General features: G+C 52.6%; 5 protein-coding genes across 5 annotated transcripts; all 5 read left to right on the top strand.

The window, feature by feature from the left end:
- Positions 1–923: 923 nt before the first annotated feature.
- JKF63_02545 (uncharacterized protein) lies at positions 924–1511 on the top strand (the record flags this gene model as incomplete). Its single annotated transcript, XM_067898570.1, has 1 exon — positions 924–1511. The coding sequence occupies one exon, from the start codon at positions 924–926 to the stop codon at positions 1509–1511; it is 588 nt and encodes a 195-aa protein (XP_067754727.1).
- A 6974-nt stretch (positions 1512–8485) lies between these two features.
- Positions 8486–10438, top strand: JKF63_02544 (uncharacterized protein; the record flags this gene model as incomplete). Its single annotated transcript, XM_067898569.1, has 1 exon — positions 8486–10438. One exon carries the CDS (start codon positions 8486–8488, stop codon positions 10436–10438), a length of 1953 nt encoding a protein of 650 aa, XP_067754726.1.
- Positions 10439–16042: 5604 nt separating this feature from the next.
- Positions 16043–16501, top strand: JKF63_02543 (uncharacterized protein; the record flags this gene model as incomplete). The annotated part of the gene is made up of 1 exon (XM_067898568.1): positions 16043–16501. The coding sequence occupies one exon, from the start codon at positions 16043–16045 to the stop codon at positions 16499–16501; it is 459 nt and encodes a 152-aa protein (XP_067754725.1).
- A 966-nt stretch (positions 16502–17467) lies between these two features.
- Positions 17468–18196, top strand: JKF63_02542 (uncharacterized protein; the record flags this gene model as incomplete). The annotated part of the gene is made up of 1 exon (XM_067898567.1): positions 17468–18196. The coding sequence occupies one exon, from the start codon at positions 17468–17470 to the stop codon at positions 18194–18196; it is 729 nt and encodes a 242-aa protein (XP_067754724.1).
- Positions 18197–19500: 1304 nt separating this feature from the next.
- JKF63_02541 (uncharacterized protein) lies at positions 19501–21357 on the top strand (the record flags this gene model as incomplete). The annotated part of the gene is made up of 1 exon (XM_067898566.1): positions 19501–21357. One exon carries the CDS (start codon positions 19501–19503, stop codon positions 21355–21357), a length of 1857 nt encoding a protein of 618 aa, XP_067754723.1.
- Positions 21358–21476: the final 119 nt, after the last annotated feature.

Below are 21476 nucleotides of genomic sequence, written 5' to 3'. Positions count from 1 at the left end.
TCGCCGCGTCATGGCACAAAAATCGGTGCCATTTCCACACAACAGAAGAAAAAGGAAGCGTGCCAGCAGATGTAGATAAACGCAGAAAGAGTTGTAGGAGATATGGCGCTCATGTACGCGCAGACAAAGCCCGAACATCCCCTCAAAGCTCGTGTTTTTTTTTTCTTGGGAGGGGAGGTGTCTGGGGGAAGGGCCAGGGAACGCCGGACGCTGCGTTTTTCTTGTATGCTGGCTAACGTCTTCTCCCGCTCCCTCCCTGTGTTGAGTGTGTTTTTTTTTTTTGGCTCTCTGCTACCGTGGAGTTGGCAAATGTGGCCAAATCTCCTCCTTGTCACTCCCCCCTCCCCCCTACCCCTGCACCACAGACTGCGCTCAAGACACCGATGGTGGAACGAATTTTGCTCCTCTCTCTCTGTCCTCCCTTTTCTTCTCCTTTGACGTCATTTGTGGTGTGGCGCTCTCTGTGTGTTTTATGTCTCACGTATTTGCGCCCACTTATTGCCATTATATTTCTGCTACTGCACTGTGGAATGCGTGCGCTCGTATCGGCCAAACGCATTGCCGTTGCTTCACGATCCATCGTCGCTCATTTGCATCTAACCTGGTCGATGCGCCTACATATATCTGTGTATATGTGCTCATCATAACTCTCACGCCCCTACTAACCCCACCGGCAAAGGTTACAACGCACTCCCTCTCTCTTCTACACGTTCGTTATTGCTATTCGGATCTCTCTGTGATTTCTCTGCCTTTCTTTTTTTTTTTTACGCATTCACCACCGAGTATCAACTCGTTATCTCTGATTCCATCTTCGCATATATATTCTATATATTCTACATCTACGCACCTTTACACAGCTCCACGACGATCGTGATTTTTCTACTTCTTCTTACATCTCCGACCCCCCTTCTCTCCCCTCCACCATGACGTTCAGTGTGCAGCCGCTGCCGTATGGGTGTGGCGATCTCGCCTCCAAGGGCATCTCGGAGGAGCAGATCAATTTCCACTACGGCAAGCATCACAAGGGGTACGCGACGAAGCTGAACGCTGCCGCCGAGTCGAATCCGGCGCTCGCGTCAAAGTCATTGGAGGAGATCATCAAGACGGAGAAGGGCCCCGTCTTCAACTCTGCGGCCCAGATCTTCAACCACGACTTCTACTGGCGTTCTTTGTCGCCGAACGGCGGTGGCGAGCCGACAGGCAAGGTGGCTGCTGCCATCAAGGACAGCTTCGGCAGCTTCGAGAAATTCAAGGAGGAGTTTACGAATGCGGCTTTCGGCCATTTCGGCTCCGGCTGGGCGTGGCTCGTGAAAGACACGTCGAGCGGCAAGCTGAAGGTGTACCAGACTCACGACGCCGGCTGCCCGCTGACGGAGCCCAACCTCACCCCGATCTTGACGTGTGACGTGTGGGAGCACGCGTACTACATCGACTACAGGAACGATCGTGCGGCGTACCTGAATGCGTGGTGGGGTTTGGTGAACTGGTCGCATGCATCCAGCCAGATTTAAGCGGGCCTGCATGAGTTTTGGTGGGGATGATGTAAGGGAGAAGACAAGCTGGTAATGAGGCGTATGGCACCCCCCTTTTCCGGGGGGGGCGGTGCACGGGGGACAAGTATGGGATTAGGAGGCCACAAATGCGGAGTCGATCAAAGGAAAGATATACGTAGGCATGAAGGCGCCGGAATGTATGAGGAGCGCCGGGGTCAGACGTCACCCATATGTGTACTTCGTGCTTGCTTTCTTTTGCTTCGCCCGCCACCCTCCCCCCTCCTCGACTTGTCCTTGTCTCCCACCTTCGTCTCTGTATGCGTTTGTGTATATAAGTCCCCCCTTTACCTGTGGTGTAAGACTCAGTTACGGGGAATGAGAGGAGCGCGGTGGTGATGGTGGTAGTGGTAGTGATATCTCTACGCAGCGCTCTCCCGTTTTTATTTTCTTTATACACGCACATGGCACCACGGGTCACCACGCTGCAATGTGTGCCTGTGATATCACTCGTGAGTGCGTTGGTAGACGAGTGCAGGAAGGCGCACTGCTCTCGAGTCTTTGCTGGTCCACACCATTTATCGCTCCTTTTTTCTCCCGTGCTGTCTCCTCACACCCACACCGACGGCAGCATTTTCGCAGGGTCTAACACAGGGGGCCCGTGTGTGTGTGTGTGTGTGTGTGTGCGTGCGGGGGAGGAGACACAAGCACTTGCCGCGCCTCTAGCACCATTCGCTCTTCGTTGGCTCTCTGCAGGGGTTCCTATATCCCCCTCCTCTTCCCTATTAGAAATTATTATGCCGTGTTTTGTACTTTCATTACGTACCGAGTTCACCTCTTGCCTCGTATTTCCCCGCAGAGCTGGTCTCTCTCTCTCCCACCCCTCCTTCCCCCCCCCTCGTCTGTATGTTTCGAGGGGGTCTCAAGGCGTTTGTCCCCCCACTTTACCCCCTTTACTCCCCCCCTCCCCCCCTTCCCCTTTCCCCGCCCCGATTCTCTCCCCCTTTTTTCTCCTTACCGTACATGCTTCTCAGCGGAGAGAGAGGTGGGGGGAATCGGATTTTTTATTTTGTATTTTCGTTTTTGGTCAAGTTATTCAGCAACGGGGTAAAAGGGGGACGGGGGTGGGGTGTGGGGTAAAGAGGGGGTGTGGGGAAGGGTGTGCTTAATATTTATTTATTTTTCATTTTTACTACTATTATGGTGATGAACACGGAAAGACAAACGTCACGCGTCTTGTCGGGGTCCTCTCCTTACCACCTTACCACCTTCCTCCCTCACTCCCTCTCTCCCTCTCCTCTTTCTCGCTGTGAAGCTCTCTTTGTGCTTTTTTTTATTGGTGGGTTGTGTGCCCGTGCGTGACCCGGTCGCTGCGTTCGTGTGTCTCTGGCGCGTTGTTTCTCCGCCCCACTTCCCCCGAAGGAGTGCCCTTTTCCCTCTATTTCAATCTACAAGGGGTTCCACGACTTTCCCTTGATGCACTCCACTTGCCTCTTTCTGTTGTACTCCCTTCTTTAGTTGCTCGACTTGGTTCCTAGTGAGGACGAGATGGAAAAAAAAAAGAGCGTGGTGAAAACAAGGCAGTAGGATAGGGGCTGGGGATGTAGACGGTGAGGGTGGCGGAGGAAGAAGGGTAGTAATCAGGTACAATTCTCAGAGTCCTGTTGCGCAGACACGCAAACACTTGGACACAGACACACTCAGACACACACACACACACACCCACACGCTAATAGAAGAAGAATGTATGCTCGTATTTCTGAAGTCTCATGTATGAAGCTCTGATTTCTGTTTTTTTTTTATATATATTTATTTGCCCCCGCCTCCCCCCTCGACTGGCACCGTGTGTCGTTGTTTCTTCTCTGTTACCCCTCTTTTTTTCAAAATTTCTGGGTTTCATTTCCTCCGCCTCTTCTGCCTTTGGTGCTTTCTTTCTTTTTTGGTTTGTTTTTCCTTCTCATTTTTCAATTCAGTCACTCACGCGATTATCCGAGTCCGAGCAGGGGAAAAAATAGAAAAGACGTGTGCGCCACAACTGCGACGAGACACAAAGAAAGGGGGGGGGGATCAGAAGGGGAACCCGTGTAGAAAGCCGCCCCCTATTCCTCCTTACTCACCCTTGTCATTCTCATACCCAGACACGAGGGTAAGGAAGGGTGATTGTTTGAGGGGGGTTCCCGGAATCGCCGTCTAGGCACGCCGTGAGTGACAAAGTTAGGATCGAGACATGAAAACACTAGAGATGGTGTTCGAAGGTGTGCGCACAAAAAAAAGGAGCCTCGAAGGTCAAAAGAGAGAAGAGGCACTCCTTCGTTCTCCAGCCACTGTGGATTCCTTCCACGCTTTTTTCTTTTCCTTTTGCCTCCGTGTCTAAAGGTGCGTGTGCATTCGATTACTGCGTCATTCTCCTCTCTTGTTTTGGCGTCACCTGCGTACCTTCCGTTATCATCTCCGGCGACTACTCCGCACCTCATGGCCACTCCACGGGCAGTGACGGGCTGCTCCTCACATGGCGTAGGTGAAGGGAGGCGAACCGCAAGCGCGCAGCCAAAGGATAGTGGAAGATCGTGTCAGTGGTGTGAAGTTGCTGCAGAGAATTGGAGACCCTGCGCGCTTCTTGTCTGTGTAGCTCTCTTTGTTCCTTAGTCCGGTGTTCGCTGCTGCCTGTTTTTTTTTTGCGGCTTCTGGATGGGTCTCTCTCTCTCTCTTCATGTTATACTTGTGAGTCCGATATTTTTCTGCGATGTCTCCGGCTCCACAAATCTCATATCCGCTATTGGCTGGTGTGCTTGCACGTACCTAAGGCCTCCCCTCTCCTTCCTTCTCTCCCTCCCCTTTCCACACGCGCTGACATTGACGCGATGCTTCCCGGTCGTTTTTTTTTTTATCAAGGGGGGAAGAAGGGGGGGAGGAGGAGGGTGAGGAGCAGGAGGAGGAGGGTGAGAAGAAACAACAACAAACAGCACAGAATGAACAGCTACCGAGGCGGCGGAAAACAAAAGAGAAATGGCGGCTCATGAAGAATTTTTTTTTGGAGGAAAAAAAGGGGGGCATTTTTTTTTCGTGTGTGTTCCCTTTTTTCTTGTTTTCTGTTTCTCAGCGAGCGTGCATAACGTAGACCAGCGTACGCGCGTGGCTTCTCCGGGAGGGAGGACGGTGGGGGTGGGGGTGGGGGTCAGAGACCAAGAGTCAGCAGACGAGCACAAATGAGGAAGGAGGAAAAAAGCAATACGAAAATGCTCTTACCGGCATACGGCGGATACAGAGTATCGGTTGGCAGAAGGCCAGATAGAGGTAAAAGGTCAGCTGTGAAGTTCCCCCCAACCATAGGTCCATTTTCGGTAGCCTCTGTCGAAGTGCTTCCTCTCTTTTATGAACATCCCCACTCACGCACCTCTGAGCTTTCATGTAAGCAGGAGTGTTGGGGTGACCGTCACCTTATACGTCGTCCTGGCTCGGAACATTTTTTTCGTCGTTGTTCATGTGCTATTTCGCTGTCCATCGTATCGGCTTGGAGGTATACACCACTTTGCTTTTCACACTGTGATGAGGATTCATTTTTTCTTTTTTTCGACGTGCGTGTGTCCGTATCTTGTTCATTACAGAGCGCAGCACGTCTCCCTGTCTGGCGTCTGTGCGTCTTGATCAACAAAAAAAAGCACATTTTTTCTTTTTCTCTCGCCATATTTTAATCGTCAGATCTCGTCTCCTCTATTTTTCCTTTTTTGTGTGTGTGTGTGTATGTGGGTGTGGGTGTGGGAGGGGGTGGGTGTGTTTTTTATTCCACATGTGCGTATATATCCATATAGATATATAGATATAGGTGTGTATATATATCTATAGATATCTATATCTATATTTATATATATCTATATATGTATCTATATATTACGCTTTTCTAATTCAGTATCGATCACATGTAGGCGCTCCGTTGAGGACGCTGAAGTGGAGCGCTCTATTCGTGTGGAAAGATGCTCGAGTGGGGAAAAAAAAACAAAACGGAATGGTCATACGCATTGAGGGCAGACGTCCAGGAGCCCATATCCTCGAGCTCTCAATGCAACGGCAACAAGAGGAACACCCAGCGGCCACTCCAATATCCCTGCAGGCATTTCAAGTCTAATCACGTCACAGGTGCACGGGGAGGGGCCAAACAAACAAACCGAGGACCGCCTACGTTGGTGGGTTTCCGCTTTCACCTCTTATCCGCATCCACACACACACACACTTACACACACAAACACACACACACACACACACACACTCTTCTCATCCTCGATCGACTCACGGCAAGCCAGGAGGCCATCTTTTTTTGGCCATCCTGTTGCCGCGCGAGAGTTGTGGTCCGTGGGTTTAGGTATGGGATGAGGGCGTGGTTCCATTTCCAGACGTCTCACGCACCCTCTCATCATGAAGCTGAGGATTGTATTGGGGTGGCAAGGAATATACTCGTTGTTTAGGCCGACAGCGGCTCATCAGGAGGGCATAAGGATGTATGCGTTCCCGGGCACGTCTATTTTCTATATGTCTGCCATGCTTTTTTTTTTGCTATCCTTCCATCAATCAAGCCCTTACTCACTTCTATTTCTCTTGACTTTCTTCCTCACGAGCTCTGGATGAGTGCGGAGGGTTCGCGCCGCTCAACATATCATTTCCATCACGCTAGATCTTCTCACATTTGTGGTGGGATAAAAGGAACAGGGCATTACCAAACATCAAAGTTGCACGATCGTCTTTCGCCTGTAGATGTATACAACAGAGGGATCCACTTTATATAAAAAAGGACAACGCAAGAAGTAACCGTTAACGACCTCACTTCAACGAAGTTGGCGACAAGATCAAAGGAAGTTGCACGATAGGGAAACGGAGAGAGAGAGGTTAGCCGGTTGTGCGCCCTCTTTTTTCTCTCTTTTGCACGGTACGTTCTCACCTCGTGTTTTTTTTTGGGGGGAAGGGGGGGGGTACTCTTCTGTTCAAGTCACATTGGCGTCTCTGCCGGTATCTCTTTACCTATTTGACCTCCTGTTATCTATTCTGGGGAAGGGGAGTTACACAGCCATCCCGCCCCCGCCCCCGCCCCGCCCTGCCCTTCTCACCACCTCCTACCCCGTTTTTCGTGAAAGACCGTTTGCGCTGCTGCTGTCACCGACAGCTGTTTGTTTCCAAACCTTCTCTCTTTTTTTTAAAAATCCCCTCTTGTTCTTAGCACAGTATATACCCACATATATTGGGGGAGTTTCTGCTCTTCGTGGTTCTGTGCTGCGCTGTACTTGTGCGAATTGTGCATTGGATCTACTTTCGGTGAATGAAGCAAAGCGACACCAACAAAAGCAATCAAGAAAAGGACAAAAAAAAGAGGAGAGCCTGGGTGTGCGGCGCTGGACTTTTGCCTGTGTTTCCTCCTCCTCTTCCTCTTCCTCCTCCCCCTCCCCCCCTCTTCTCCTGAGTCTATTATCAGAAATTAATTCCGTTGTTCTGCCGAGCTCTTGTGTGTTTTTTTTTTCGTGTGTTCCCTCTCCTCTCTTTTTCCCATTTCTCGCTCTTTTTCCCTTGTAAAGGGCACTGTCAAGAACCTTTTTTCAGCCCCCCCCCCCTCTCCCCTCCCCTCTCCCCCTCTCCCCCTCTCCCCTCCTTTGGCTCGCCTGCATCTCTGGAAAAACAACAACAAAAACCTCCCCCTTTTTTCTCTTTCTTTTTTTTATTGCTTTCGATTTCAGCGACTCGCGCAGACTGCCGAACGCGTACAAGACGGCGCTCACAGGTGAGTGTAGGTTTTCGTTTTCTCCGATTTTTCCTGCTTTTTATTCTCGTCGAGGTGGTTGATCTGCATTATTTGCGCACCTGCGTGTTGTTGTTTCTCCCCTCTCGTGCTTTTGCATTTTCTGATACCGTGTCCCGTTTCCTTCACTCCTTCCCAAGTGCCACGGACGGTAGGGTGTCTAGAATCGTGCAAGGTTGTGACTCTCACTGCTGTACAGCGGAGTGGTAACGCTTTAACCATCCCCTCCCCTCCCCTCTCCTTTCCTCCTCTCTCCCTATCTCATCATCTTCTTCTCTCCCTCACCCCTTCCCCCGGCTCGGAGGGTATCAGTAGGATACGCACAGTCACTGTTGCTACCTGAATTCGCTGCTATATCTCGGCCTCTTTGCTGTTTTTTTTTTGACTCCTACCTCTACGAGCGATCGTCTCATTCTCGACTTTTCTTCCACTGAGGTGTTTATACCTCTGAAGAGAAGTGCGTACCCTGAAGAGACCGCGTGTGCATTCACGGGGTTCTCTCATTTTATTTTTGCATCCCCAACGCTCTCGTAGGCTCTTGCCTTCCCCTTCCTCCCCTTATCCCTGGGAAAGAAAGAAAAATAATATCTCAAAGTTGCCTTCTATCATCGTTCTTTTGTTGTTGTCGGGTTTGGGGTTAGTGGTGTTCTTCCCACGAGTCGAAGGACACTTTTTTTCTCCCCTCCCACCCTTCCTCCCTGCACATATCACCGTTTTTTTTTAATTATTTTATTTCCCTTTTTACGGATCTGTCCTCTTTCGTTCCCCCCTTCCGACTCCCAAAAGAACAACACACACACACACACACACACACACATTGTTACTTTTTTATTTTTGGTTTACTTGAACCTCCGCGCCATTTAACTGTATTGTGTTCGACGCGCTCCTCTTGTCCCCCTCCCGATTTTCTCCCTTTTGTTCGGTTGCCCCCCCCGCTTCCCCATTTCTTTCCTTCTTCTCATCCCCTTTTTTCCCCTCCCTCCAGCGAAATACTCGTAATCATCTTGCTTCTTTTTTTTTCCATTTTGCACGAGACAGTCTCCCTCCTCTTCTTTCCATCTCTTATTATTATTATTGTGTGTTCTTGAGTCAGTTGTGCGAGAGAGTGTTTCACATTTTGTAGCTGTGGTGATCTGTAACGGCTTCGAGCCGACAGAGTTCGACTGAGCGACTGCGAACCGCATCTCTCGAGCCCCCTTCGCTGCCAGGCGTAATCATGGGCAGTGGCTTGTCGAGAAGCCGTATCACGGTTCACAACCAGAGTGTGAATGATGCAGCATTTTCCTACACCGTCTCGAAAAATGGCCGTGACGGCTGTGCCCTTTCCGCCGCATCCGCGCCGAGCACGCCAGCCGTGGATGACAAGGTGTGGGAACGCAAAGTGTCTCTCCAGAAACGAGCGGACGTCACCAGCTTGTCGGCAATGCCGCCAAGAGACACGTTGAAGACGCTCGGTTCTCCCGCCATCACCGGTGGCATCCTCAACGGCGGCGGTCATGACGGTGGAAACCACTCTGGCACCTCGGGGATGAACGATAATGCGTTGCCCATTCCCATCCGTCATGGTGAGGGGCACGTTGACTACGTCATTCTGACAGATATTATCAGCGACACGAACAGCAACAGTAAGTACATCACAATGAAATCGATTGGAAAGGGCGCCTACGGGGAGGCCTTCGTGGTGAGGCGCAACCCGGCGTACAACCCAGAGGCGCACTCCAAGCTGGAGGCGCAAGTGCGGAGTAACGCGCTGGCGAACCCTACGCACGCCAACGGACTGTATGTGGCGAAGATCATGGACCTGCGAACTATGGTGTCACAGGATCGCCAGTATGCACAAACAGAAATTATGTGTCTGGCACACACGCACCACTTCGCTATTATCCGCTACTACGAACACTACGTTCTCGACAGCGAGGATGAGACGGTCATTATTATCACAGAGCTTGCGGATCACGGAGACCTGCGTCGAAATCTGTATAATGCCACCACGATGCGTCCCTTTCTCGACATGGGAGGCCATGCCGAAGGGGATGCCAATGCCGGCGCCACTGGTGCGTCGATGTTGTTGACAGAGCGTGATGCGGGTACCTATTTTGTTCAGCTGTTGTTGGCTTTGCATCACATCTCTGCGCGTCGAATGATCCATCGCGACATCAAAAGCGCTAACGTCTTGCTTACGTCGCGCGGGTTCCTTAAACTCGGCGACTTTGGCTTTTCCCAGAAGTACGAGAGCACTGTGAGCAGCGAGACGATTGCCGGGACCTTCCTCGGCACCCCGTACTACCTTTCCCCTGAAATGTGGAGAGGAAAGCGTTATGGCAAGAAGGCGGATATCTGGGCCGCCGGTGTCGTGCTTTACGAAATGCTGATGGGTGGTCGCCGCCCCTTCGAGGCTGACGGCTTGCCGGAGCTGCGCAGCTGCGTTGTGGAGAAGGAGTTTATTCCGCCTCTGGGACCACCTTCGTCGGGGAAGGACGATGCGCAAGACGCGAGTGGTGGGCAGACCAGATTCTCGAACGACATGCGTGAGCTTCTCGTCTCGATTTTTGAGAAATCACCAGAGAAGCGACCGAGCGCTGAGGAGCTGTTGCACACACCTGTGATGCAGCACTACCTGTATGTGTTTGAGAAATACGTCCAGTCGCTCATTAGCGCCGATGCCGCGGCGCTCGCGGCGAACCCGGCGATGGATCGACAGCAGCTCTACTTCCCCGACCCAGCGGACCAGGAGTTGGTGCTTCAGGGCATTTCTGAGGGAAAGGAGGTGATTGCGCATGTGGCGAGGCGTACCATGTCTGAGAGTGCCGTGCCACGGTATGAGGGCGTGGTGTACAAGCACAACCGAAACGGTACTTGGAAGGAGCGCTATCTCTCGCTGGATGGGTCTACACTCACCATTTCCCTCTCCAAAGGCAAGGAGGCCGTTAGCGGTGGTGAGCGCAGCAGGCGAGTACCACTTTCCTCTATCAAGTCCGTGAGTCCCTGCGAGGTCGAGGATGTCCACGTGCGTGTGGTCGCTGCGGCGTCCCCCACCGAGGGCTACAAACCACCATACGCCTTTGCCATTGCAATGCTGAGCTCCAATTCGATTGCCTTTGGTGTCGCCAGCGACGAGGAGCTGGACAACTGGATGCAGGCACTTATGCGCGCTCTGCAGATCGATTAAAGACGGACTGGAGGAAAAATTGTCGTTTTGCGATATTAAGGGAAGACAGAAGAACAATAAAGGAGGTCACCAAGTCCAATTGAAAAATCATGCCCGCTTTTTATTCGAGGGGCGCTCGCATCCAAGAGGAGGTCCGCGTCAACACGCTTTCGACTGTCCGTAGGGCGACCGCTCGCTTTGTAGGCGTTTCCGTCAGGACTGTTCTTCCCATCGCTGTTTTTTTTTTTTTTGCTCCACCTCATTTTGTGGAGATGCGGTATATCCGAGCTTAACCCTCTCTTTGTGCGTCGTCTTTGTTGTTGTTTTCGCCCCCCCCCCCCTCTCTCTTTCTCGGCAGATGTGTGTGTGTGTGTGTGTGCTCCCTTTTTTTTTTCGCCCGCCTCCTCGGTGCCAAAGTCGACAACTCGAATTGTTCTACCGAGCGAATACGCCGAGCTGGTTACTTTCACAGTTTTGTAGGCGCTGAAGACCCCCCCCCCCCGACAAGGCGCAGGTGGGGAGGGAGGAGGGTAATTTTCGCCTCCTGCTGCCGTTCTGCGTCCCCCTTCTTCAATGATCTCTTTGACTCTTATCCCCCAACAACAACAAAGAAAAAAATAGTTGTTATCGTTTTTTTTTCCTCGTTCAAAGCCCTTTAAATGCTTTTTTTTTCGGAGTGTGTGTGTGTGTGTGTGTGTCAGGTGACAAAAGGGATAGACACCTAGACATGGGTTCTCTCTCCCTCTCTCTATAATACGACAATGAAAGGTGTGATTGGTGCAGTGGGTGTGGGTGATCTTCTCCCTCGACCTCGACCTCTTTTTTCTGTTTCTGCTTCCCTTCAATCCGCAAGCGAGTGCGCCGACCACTCCGGGAGAAGGGGGGGGAGGGGAGGGGAATTGCCGTCCGGCGCGCCCCACTTTTGAATATTGGCAGACTTTTTTTTTTACTTCCTCAGGACGCAACGTATTGCAGAGATACGGGACCAGCCTGAGCTCTATTGTGTACTCACTGGAAGTGATATGTTTGGATCTCTCTCTGCCCTTGCCGCTTCTCCATTTCCTTTTCTGTGTCGATAATCGGGGGCCGGTGAGGTTATGGTTCCCCCCCCCCCCTCGTAAACTGTCGCCTCCCGTACAGGGCAAGCAAGCACCATTCATGCGTGCCCTTTAGGTTCCCTACTCGATGAGGCAGGAGAGTGGAAGGACAGATGACCCCGCACGCTCGTCAAGCACCTCAACACAACTGTTTTATTTATGTCTTTATTTCGTATACGGCGCACGGTGCTTTTGCTGCATAGCCCTGGTGTCGGCGGCAGGATTTCACGCACCGCTTCGAGGCTGGTCGGGCAAAGAGGCACACCCCGACTTACCTCTGGTCTGAGTTGAGCTCTCTCTCCATTCTCCCGTTACCCCCCCCCCTTCCCTCCACAAATCTCTCTCCCCCTCCTTCGAAACAAGATGAGGTATTTTCTCCCAGTGCTGCCGCTGAGATGACGTCGCCGTTAACTGTCTTTTTTTCTTGTATCCCCTTTGGTAGTCTAATACGCGCTGTTTGGTTGTTTGTTGTGTTTACTTGACCTTTTCCCTCCCCTCTTCTTCCCCTTCCCCACTTTTTTTTTGCAGCTTTTTTTTGTTTTGTTCACCTCGGTACTGTTTTTCTGTTTTTGAAAACCCTTTCGTATGTTGTTCTACAAATCCTTGCGCACTCCTCCTCTTACCCAAAGGATTTGGCTTGTGGCTCGTGCATTTGTTTATTAGTGGTGCTTCCTCCATCACCACATCTCCCCTTCCTCCCCCTCCTTCTCCCCCATTGGTGGTGGTCTTTTAGTGCGAGCCCAGGCACTCGCTTATCACGACAGCAGCGTTTTTTTTTTTACCGTCTGATGCGGCTCTACACCTCAGTCGCTCTGATGGTTTTTCTCACGCCCTTCCCCCCCTTTTTTTGTGTGTGTGTGTGATGGCGCGCCATTCCTGTAATCCCGCACAGCACAGTGGGTTGTGTAGGGGCGCGCGTGTGTGTCTGTGTGTGTCTTCCTTTCTTTGCACCTCACCACTGTTCATAATAGCGTGACTAGTCCTCGTGTTTTTGCCGTTGTGGATTGACGTCTCCGTGCTTGTGCTCGCATACATACGTGTATTGTCCCATTCTCTCCCTCATTTCTATTGTTTTTTTTTAAGCGTTGCTCAGGGTCTTGCAACAACCTTTTTCTTTTTTTTTCTCACCATCTGAAGGGGGTTGAGTGTGTATATATAAGAACGCAGAGGGGACCTCGACATCATTAGCCATACTTGTTCTTCCCCGTCACGAGAACAATGGATCTTTTTTTTGTCTTTTACTTCGATGATTATTGCGGTAGTGGTGACTGTTCCGCATCGTTTCTTGCGCTTTCCCTTCTTCGCCCCTCCTCCTTCGTTCCCCCCCCCCCCCCAACGCGCAGAATGCATGCGGGTCTGAAGTATATGGAGTCGTGAAAACAAAGCCACCTTACATGTGGGCATGTAAAGACCCTGTCTTATGCGGATCTTTAAGGATTCGTCCATGCACGTACAAGGCCGTGTCCTTCACGCCTCGTTCTCTTCTCCTCACACCCCCGATTTACGTGCCACTTTTCTCCTTCTCGAGATCGTTTATTTGGAATGATGGATCCTTTAGTGCTTGTCACTAGTAGAGCTCTTGTCGTGGATTCTGTTTGGCAAGACGATGTTGTCCTCGCTCCTCTTTGCACATGATGTGCCCGTTTTTTTTCCCTCCTTCCCTTGCTTTGTCCCCCCCCCCCTCTGTGTGTGTGTGTGTGTGTGTGCTGGTATTGGCTTTTTGTAAAAATCGATGGATTATAAAATCATACCGCCATGTTTCTTCGCTTCCGCCATCGTCTGCCCGGCAGAAGCCGTCTGGTCTAATGGGTTTCTTCAAATGCTGTAGTTTTGATAGAGTGCACTATCCTCCCTTTTACCTTCCGAGGAGGAGCTTCATTAAACAGACACACGCACACACACACACACACACACACATATATATGTATATACACAAACGATTGTATGTCAAGTGTTCTCAATGGTGTGCCCGACGGCCCTCCTCAAAAGTTGCTACGGCGCTCAGGAAAAAAAATGCTTCTCGTGTATTTGTTTTAGCTTTCCGCCCTGCGAAAGAGCGATGCTCACGCTTGAGTTGTGGTTGTGATTGTGTGTATATATGTATGTACGTGCGTGTGTTTGTGTGTGTGTGTCTGTGCCTCTTCTCAGAATATTTTTTTTTCTTGAGTGTGAAATCCACTTCTATTTTTTTTTTGGTGTGTTTGGTTGGTGCTATTCTCCCCCTCCCCTCCCTACCCTCCCCTCCCTCTCTACCTCCTCCCTCGTGTTCATGTTCGACAGAATGCTTTTTGGGCTCGGAGAGAGAGAGCTGCCCCACCGCCGCACCTTTTTCACGATATCCTCACCTCTGTGCTTCTTTCTTCGTTTTTTTTTTTTCGTTTTCACCATTGGTTGCATGTTGTCCGTCTTGGAAAGGGAAAAACAATGGAAGAGGGAGGCGGAGAAGCTTGCGCCTTTCTTTTTTTTTTTGTTTGAGGAGTATGTCACAGGTTCTCTGAAAGTACTACGATATTCACGTGAAAAAAAAACCTGCGTTCCTCATTTGACTGTGGACTCTGTGCCCTAATCGTCTAGTAATCTCATGCGGTGCATCTGCAGAGCTTGTGCGCCCGTCTTTCCCACCCTCTTACGCCTCTCGAAAGCCGATTGTGTTGGAGTGAAAGTGGATCGCTTGTGTTGTTCCTGCCAGCGCATAGCCGCGTCCCATCGGCCGCGGTGTGGGCACGAACGCCCTGCAGCTATATGCTCTCTTTCTCTCCCTCATGGAATCGACGGCAACGGGGGATGAGGACAGTGAGTCCCTTCCCTTCCCGTCTCGCCGCCGCCGCCGCCGTCAGAAAATTGCGCTACCGGTCACGGCTGACACGGTGTATCACAGCTAAAGAAAGCATCGTTATGCGAAAAGAGCTCTGAGGCTTGCTGAGTGGCCACGCAGAGAATATCAACAGATGGAGGCAACTGTTGTGCGTATGTGTGGTGTGTGCTGTGGTTTTTATATATCCGACCGAATGGGCCGGTCAAACAGAGGTGATGGAATCACGGTGCGGATCCCCTTCGCCGAAGAAGGCCACCGTGCTCAACAGTCCGCAATGCGGAGGCTCTCTCCAGTGTCCGCGGAGGCAGATGTGCTTGAGGCAACTCAGAAAGGCATCTGGTCGCCGGGCGAGTTGTGAGGGTCTTTGAGGGCCCCTGGGCTGACGCTCGCCGAAGCACTTTTGGAGCTCCCTGTGCACTCGTGTAGACCAGCCTTTCTTCCCGGAGCGACCGCCGCCACTGTGTGGCCCCTTGAGCGAGATTCTGGGCGTAGCGCGCGCGGGGATGGAGGTGTGTAGTCCGTCCTTGCTCGTGTGGCGCGGCTCACGCGGCACGTCTGCGAGGAAGGGGGTGGGTCCGAGGACATGAAGTCTCCCGGAGCGGCATGGCCTGGCGCTGCTACAGAACTGCCTCGTCGACGACTGCCCGGAGATGCCCGAGGTTCAGCGCAGGAAGGTGAACACCGACTGCTTTCGCGCATTCACTCATCAGCGCGTTTGTGGGAGATGGGGCATAGTTCGAAACAAAATGAGTTTTGCCAGCTTTGCTGTCTGCGACTTTGCATCAGTCCAGGGGCTCCTGAAGGGGGGGGGGTTGTGTGCGGCCCACATGTCACCTTTTTTTTTTCGTTGTTGCCGTTGTTTTCGGGGGCTTGTTCACCGTCGTATTGAATTAGTGCAAGGTGTCTGCACGTGTTTACTGAACTCAAAGGCCGAGACGGGGTGATGGTGATGAGATTTTTTGTGTGTGAAAGTATTAGTCGGGTTATTTTGCGCGTGTGGGTCCGTCTTGAGCGTTATACAGGGCGGGCTTCAAAAGAGAAAAGGATCGTGGCGTTTGGCTCTTTTTTTGTTGTTTTCCAAAAGTGCGCTCCGTTTTTGTGGCACATGTTCCTTCCTGGCATTTTTTGTGTACATGCACGTAAAGACTTCTCGTGTCCATCGTGCAGAAGCGTTCATTAGGGTTCACGGTGGCACTCTTCAGCTTTTTCTGCATCCCTTTCTAGTGCTGTTGTGCCTGCAGTGAAGCTGTCGCCTGCACGATTGCTGATCCACAGAGGTGGCTGCTGTTTCGTTTCACTCCCTACCCTCCTCACCGTCCAGCTGATGTTGATGGGCGCGGGTAGGGCTCGACCCAGATGAGAAACGGTCTGTGATGAAAGAATGAGTAAAGGTTATGCGAATATTTTGTATCTTCACTGCTTTCCCTTCCCTTCGCTCATTCCCTGCCCCTTCCGCTGATGGTACACCAATGTGCTGTTCTCCCCCCCCCCCATTCATCCACCACTGCGCTACTGTTACTCGTTGGCGCTTCTGGCCTGGTTCTGCTGGCTATCCGCCGTTGACCTCTTTGATTCGCAGCCGCAGTGTGCGATTGTGACGAGGGCACCGCCTCTCGTTGATGTGCGATTCTTCAGCGTAACAGTTTGCAAGTGGTCTCTCTCTTCTTTTTGGTTGTTGTTGTTGTTTCCGCGTGGTATCCTCCTTTCTAGTCCATGTCAAGCTCACGGCGGTCGCGCTGTCGCAAGAGTAAGCCGGTGACGGGGGAAACGTATTCCCGCGCCGATGAGGCACTGTGGGATGATGCGTATCTCCTGAGGCTCTTCAATGAGCAGCTTGACAACAATGGGGCTATCAGAGACACCCACAGCGAGACGGAGGACAAAGAGAGTTCAGTGTTATCAGCTGTAAGCGAGGAATCGAATTTAGGCAAGCGCATCGCCGCTTCAGCCATGTCTTCGAGCACATCTTCATCGAAGGGAGATGCGCCATCAAAGCGTGGAAGGAGTTCTGCAAATCGTGACTTTTTGCCACGTGGCTGCTCGATTTTGAATGAGCTTCCAAAGGATGTTGCGAAACTCGTGCAGTCTTTCTACAATGCTGGATTCGAGGCTGGACGCTATATTGGTCGCGCAGAGACATCCGAAACGTCCTCCCGAAAGCGACATCGATGACGCGCAACATATGGCGTTGTTGTTTTTTTTCGGGGGGTCGGCCTGCGCCGTGCTCACGCGCAGGCCGGGATTGGTGGGGAGGGGGGAGGGGAGGAGGGGTCTCGCCTTTTCTGGCCTCTCCCAGAGATTGCCTCCTTTGAAGCGGCTTCCTCAGCATGGTGGGGGATGAGCTCCAATCGCTCTATTCTCACTCTTGTTTAATCGTGGTATGCTGGTGGAAGGTTATCGGTGCACACGTCGTTTTTGTTTGTTTGTTGTTAAAGGGGAGGGGAGAGGGAGAGAGAGAGAGTGCTGCAGTCGGTGCGTATTTCTTTCCTTCACTCCTCTCCTCTCCTCTGAAGCAGGTGTGTATGTGCCTCCTTCATCCCGTGCGCTGAGCTTCGCCCATGCACAGGTAAGCAAAGTCTGCCTAGGCCAATGAAAAACAAATTGGAACTTGGATCACTGTGTGTCGTCAAAAGTAGTGCTGCGTAGGTAAGGAATCGCTTCTCGCTGTTGGCAGTCGTCCGCCCAACTTATCCATTCACTACCGAGTCGTTGCTTGCGGCTTGTCGTATACCCGACGCTCCCTTCCTGCGAATGGTGCGCCATGAGCATCGTTATGACAAAGAAGTGGCTCTCTGTGGATGGCGTGTAGCAGGGCCCCCATTCGAGCTGGGCGCCATCCCCGGATCCTCTCCTGTCTTCTTCCGTGAGGTCTCTTCACTTTCTCTCTCTCGGTCTACGCACGTCTTGAACGACTCTGTATGGTGAGCCGTACCCCCCCCCCCCCACGGTCCGTCTGTGCCGCGACTCGCCTGCCTTTTCTGAGGCAAGTACATTCCTAGCACAATCCCTTGCGTCTTTTTGTTGTTGTTGGTTTTCTTGTCGCGCCTCGTGGGGACAGCAGTGTAGTTGCACTGTGTGTTTTGTGTGGTGTGCCGTGCTTCGGGGTATCCAATTTAGGCGAAAAATTAAAGTGGTGCGATGCGGGGTAATCCGTATAGCAGGGGCTTCGACCCCATGAAGTCGCGCTCTGAAAGGCGCAAGGAGAAGCAAGCCAAGCTATCCAAAACAAAGCGTGTGATTCGGCTGAAAAAACGCCTGGGCCGCATCACCGCACGGAAGTTCGCTGGCCAAGAGGAGAGCCACATGTCAGCACTTATGGAGTCGTACATCCTGCGCCGCAAGGCGGAGCGGGCCGCGGAGAAGGCAAAGGAGTCATCGCAGGAGGTTTCTGGGGAACCTGGTGGGGCCAGGTCCTCGGCAGAGGGTCGGGGCCCGGAACAGGGTGAAGGAGACAACGATGATGACAGCGGCACCTCGACTCTAGGCAGCACAGCGGACAGTGTGTTTGAAATGGATGGCGCAGATGACGGCGAAGGGGTGGTGCACGGTGATATCGCCACTTCTCGACGCCGTGCGGCGCAGCGCAAGCGAGGTAGTTCTGCACGTGGTGGTGGTGCTGAGGGCGCGGGTCGCCGCCATCGTCGGGGCAACGACAACGCATCATGGCCAGGGAAACGGGACAACATTGCATCTGGTCACCAGCACCAGCACAATCATGCTAGTCGCCGCGGACAGGGGGAGCACCATGTTAAGGGTGAGCGCGCCGTGCAGTGCACTGATCAGAAGGTTCAAGACCGTCACACCAGACGTAGCAGCGCCCGCATCCATGATAGGTCTCGAAAAGTGCCCACTCGCTCCCTCTACTGATTGCGATGAGGACGATGCTGCGGATCTGTCGTGTGTGTGCATCAACCGGGGAGTCAACGACAACAACAACAGCAACAGCTGTGGTCCCCGCCCCGCCCCATTCGGATGCTGTACTAGGAATTGTTGCAGCACTGAAGTTCCACCGTGCAGGTCAAGCTCCATACCAAGGTCGTCTTGTTTTCTCGATCACGAAGCACGTTTCTCTCAGATAGGCCTGCGCTGTCTCCACACATTCACACAGACAGAGACTCTTCCCTCTCTTCTCAGGCATACGCGTAGACCGCCGCCCCTCTCCCCCCCCCGTCTCTCTGTGGCGTCTTTTCTGTTTACACGCAACGTTTAAAAAAAAATGCCTTCACGTACCTATACAGCCCCCCCCCCCTCCCTCCCCATCCCTCCCTACCTGAAGGGAGAACTCATAAGGTGAATTCAAAAGATAATTGAAGGTAAAACATTGGATATCAAACTTTTTTGAAGGGTATGTTTATCTTCAAGTACATTTTTTTCTCTCTCAGCTTTTAGCCGCGGGTCACACGTGTGCGTGGGTCTCTAAAGCAATGTATTCGGAAAGGGGTTGGCCGCACTGCCTTGGTCCACCAGAAGAAGAAGGGCGGAAGAGGAAGGTGATTTTGTGGTGTTTTGGGTTTGCCTTTTCTCCTCCTCGTCCGAGAAAGACACAATGGAGAACGCGAACTTTTGGTTTTGGGGTCAGTCGCGTTGGCTGTTACCCCCAGGCATAACACAGCCGAACCTTCCACCCTGAAGCGATTTGCTGTCTTCAAAGATCACTGCAAGCGCAACACAGTCTAGTCCAAAGTCCACCGAGTTGTTCATGTGAGGACATTCCCGGATTCGTGACTTCTGACCCATTTTTTTCTCTCTCTCTCTTTCTGCTTTACGCGGGAGCGGAATGATGCCTGTCTTTTTCTTCCCCCCTGCCAACCTTTCGCCACTTACTTGCCTCTTGCCGCTGTTCTTGTGCTCGTTGACAAGGTCAGCGGGTGGTACCTGCGCGACTGTCCACAGTCGCCCTGTTTTTTTTTTCTACAGAGAAGCGATTCGGGGACTCGAACAAAGGTAAACGGTTTCCCATCCTGCGACCAGGGAGCCCGTCTCATTTGCGGCGCTCATGTTTCTGGTCATCGACATTTTGAACACCGTGAAGAAGATCGACGTGAGAGGGGATTGTGGGGGGGGGGAGAGAGAGACACTGTGTTCTACAGCGCCTTCAAAAAAAAAACCCGATCCATCGCTGAGGCTTTGCTTTTCACAGCAGTTGGCACACACTACATTTTCCTGTAGAAATGGCTGAGGCCGCAACAGGAGCGCCAGCGACAGATTTGTACTGTGGCCTTCCTGTCTTTGCGCTTCGTGATGTATTGAGTCAACTGCGGCTGCCACCGCCTTTTGACGCGTCGGCGGTCTCGAGCATGTGGAGGTGCGTCCTGGCGCCAACGTTGGAGCGTGAAGCCACGGCGTCACCAGAGAGTCTGCTCGTGTCTGAAGAAGAGCTCATGGTGTATCTGGAGGCAGGCATCCCCGTGCGTGCGAGCAAGATGCGTGCAGAAGCGGCCCATACAGCATGTGGTTCGGATAGTCTGCGTTGGTTAACTGACGCGCGTTGGAATACATTTCCAAAGCCGCAGATCGCCTTGCGGCGCGGCTGGGGTACACCTGGAACAGATATGCACGAGTCCTCCTTTCATAAGATGATCTCGTCGTTCGACGAAGTCTTCCGTCACACGCGCGGTGTCGAGGTGCCGCTCAGCGAGCAAGAGCTGGAGGCGGTGGGCGCTACGACCTCATCTGCGCCAAATGACGCTTTCGGGCCAGAGGAAGTGCTCGATCTGCAGCTCTTTCACCGAGGTGATGGTTGTCCGCCACTGCCTGTCCTTGGCGAACATCTTCTGTGGCCGTCTTACGTCGACGACGGCGCCGTCTGTGATACGGCGACGTGGGTTTCCCAGCGGGGCATGCTGCGGCACTGGCACTTGAACGACTCGGGTGAATTCGCCATGCAAGCCGCCCTGCCCTTGTCGGCGGACCGGTGCCATGGTAGGGATGCAGAGGTGGGCATCTCAGACCAGGGTCTCGCATCGTTGTCCTCGTCGTCTTCCCAGACAGTGAGCCGCCCCACTTCGATGCGCATTGGCGCTCACCTGTTTCACGACCGAGCTGCAGGACCAGCTGTGTCACCTGGAGCTCAGAGTGCTCACGTCCCTGCGATGCTGACGATTTGCTCACCGAAAGGCGGTTATGACTGGGTCGTGCATGATGACGAGGCCAGTATACGTGGCAAGGTGGTGGCACTGGACATTTTCCAAACACCAGACGAGGCGCTACCGTGCGACGCCGCCCTTTTACCGATTCTCACAGTTGCGATTCTTGAGAGTGGTGGACCTCCTATTTTGATACCGCCAAACGTCGCCCAAACTTCGATCGCCCTGCAAGACTGCGTAGTTGTTGAGCAGCGCCGCATCTCGAACCTCTGGTTAGACGACGTGTCCTACTTTCTGCACCGCTGCGCTCGCTGGCACACAAACCCCATCATCTATGCGTACCTCCAGGAGAACCTGCAAGACGAGACCTTCGTTGCAGGGCAGGTTGTGCCTTACCTGATCCGCGTCTTTGACGAGCACAGCGAGGCGACGTCTTATCACGCAGCAGTGCGCCGGCGTGCGGCGCTGTCCCTCTACGCGCTGGCCTCAAACGAGAAACACTACGGTCTCTCTGACAGCTCCCGCGCCTCACTTCGCGATCTTCTTGGCGGAGGAAACCCGGAGATACGCAAAGTGCTTCAAAGCGCACCGTACCGCGCCACATCTAACGCAGAGGTTCCCGCGACCATGGAGGAATGGCTGACGGCGTACTGGGAGATGAGCTGGTGTTGGCCAAAGGCAGGCTGTGTTTTTCGCGTCCCTAACTTCATTTATCCACTAAATACCCAACTCACTCCTCTCCAGCAAAAATCACAGTATTTGCCGGTGGTGTATCCCCCGCTGACCTGCCGCCCTGTATACGGGAGCGAGAAGGGCTCGGTGGACGCAACGGTTCAGCAATACTTTGACATGAAGGGTATGGAGTCCAGGCCCAAGGAGCTCATGGCGTACCTAAGAACGCGCAAGACGGCCAAAGACGGGATACTTGATGACCTGTTTTGACGTTTTCGACGACAGCACTCTTTTCGTGTTCCAAGCTCAGCAGAGGGGGTGGGGGCCCTCACACACCGTAGCCCCTTTTTCGGTCTCTCTCACTTATCCCAGGGGACAGGGCCTGAGAG

Source organism: Porcisia hertigi, chromosome 32, assembly GCF_017918235.1.
Source record: "Porcisia hertigi strain C119 chromosome 32, whole genome shotgun sequence".
In the NCBI taxonomy this organism is placed as follows: domain Eukaryota; phylum Euglenozoa; class Kinetoplastea; order Trypanosomatida; family Trypanosomatidae; genus Porcisia; species Porcisia hertigi.
Note: the sequence above shows the minus strand (reverse complement) of the source record. Positions and strands in the feature narration are given on the sequence as shown.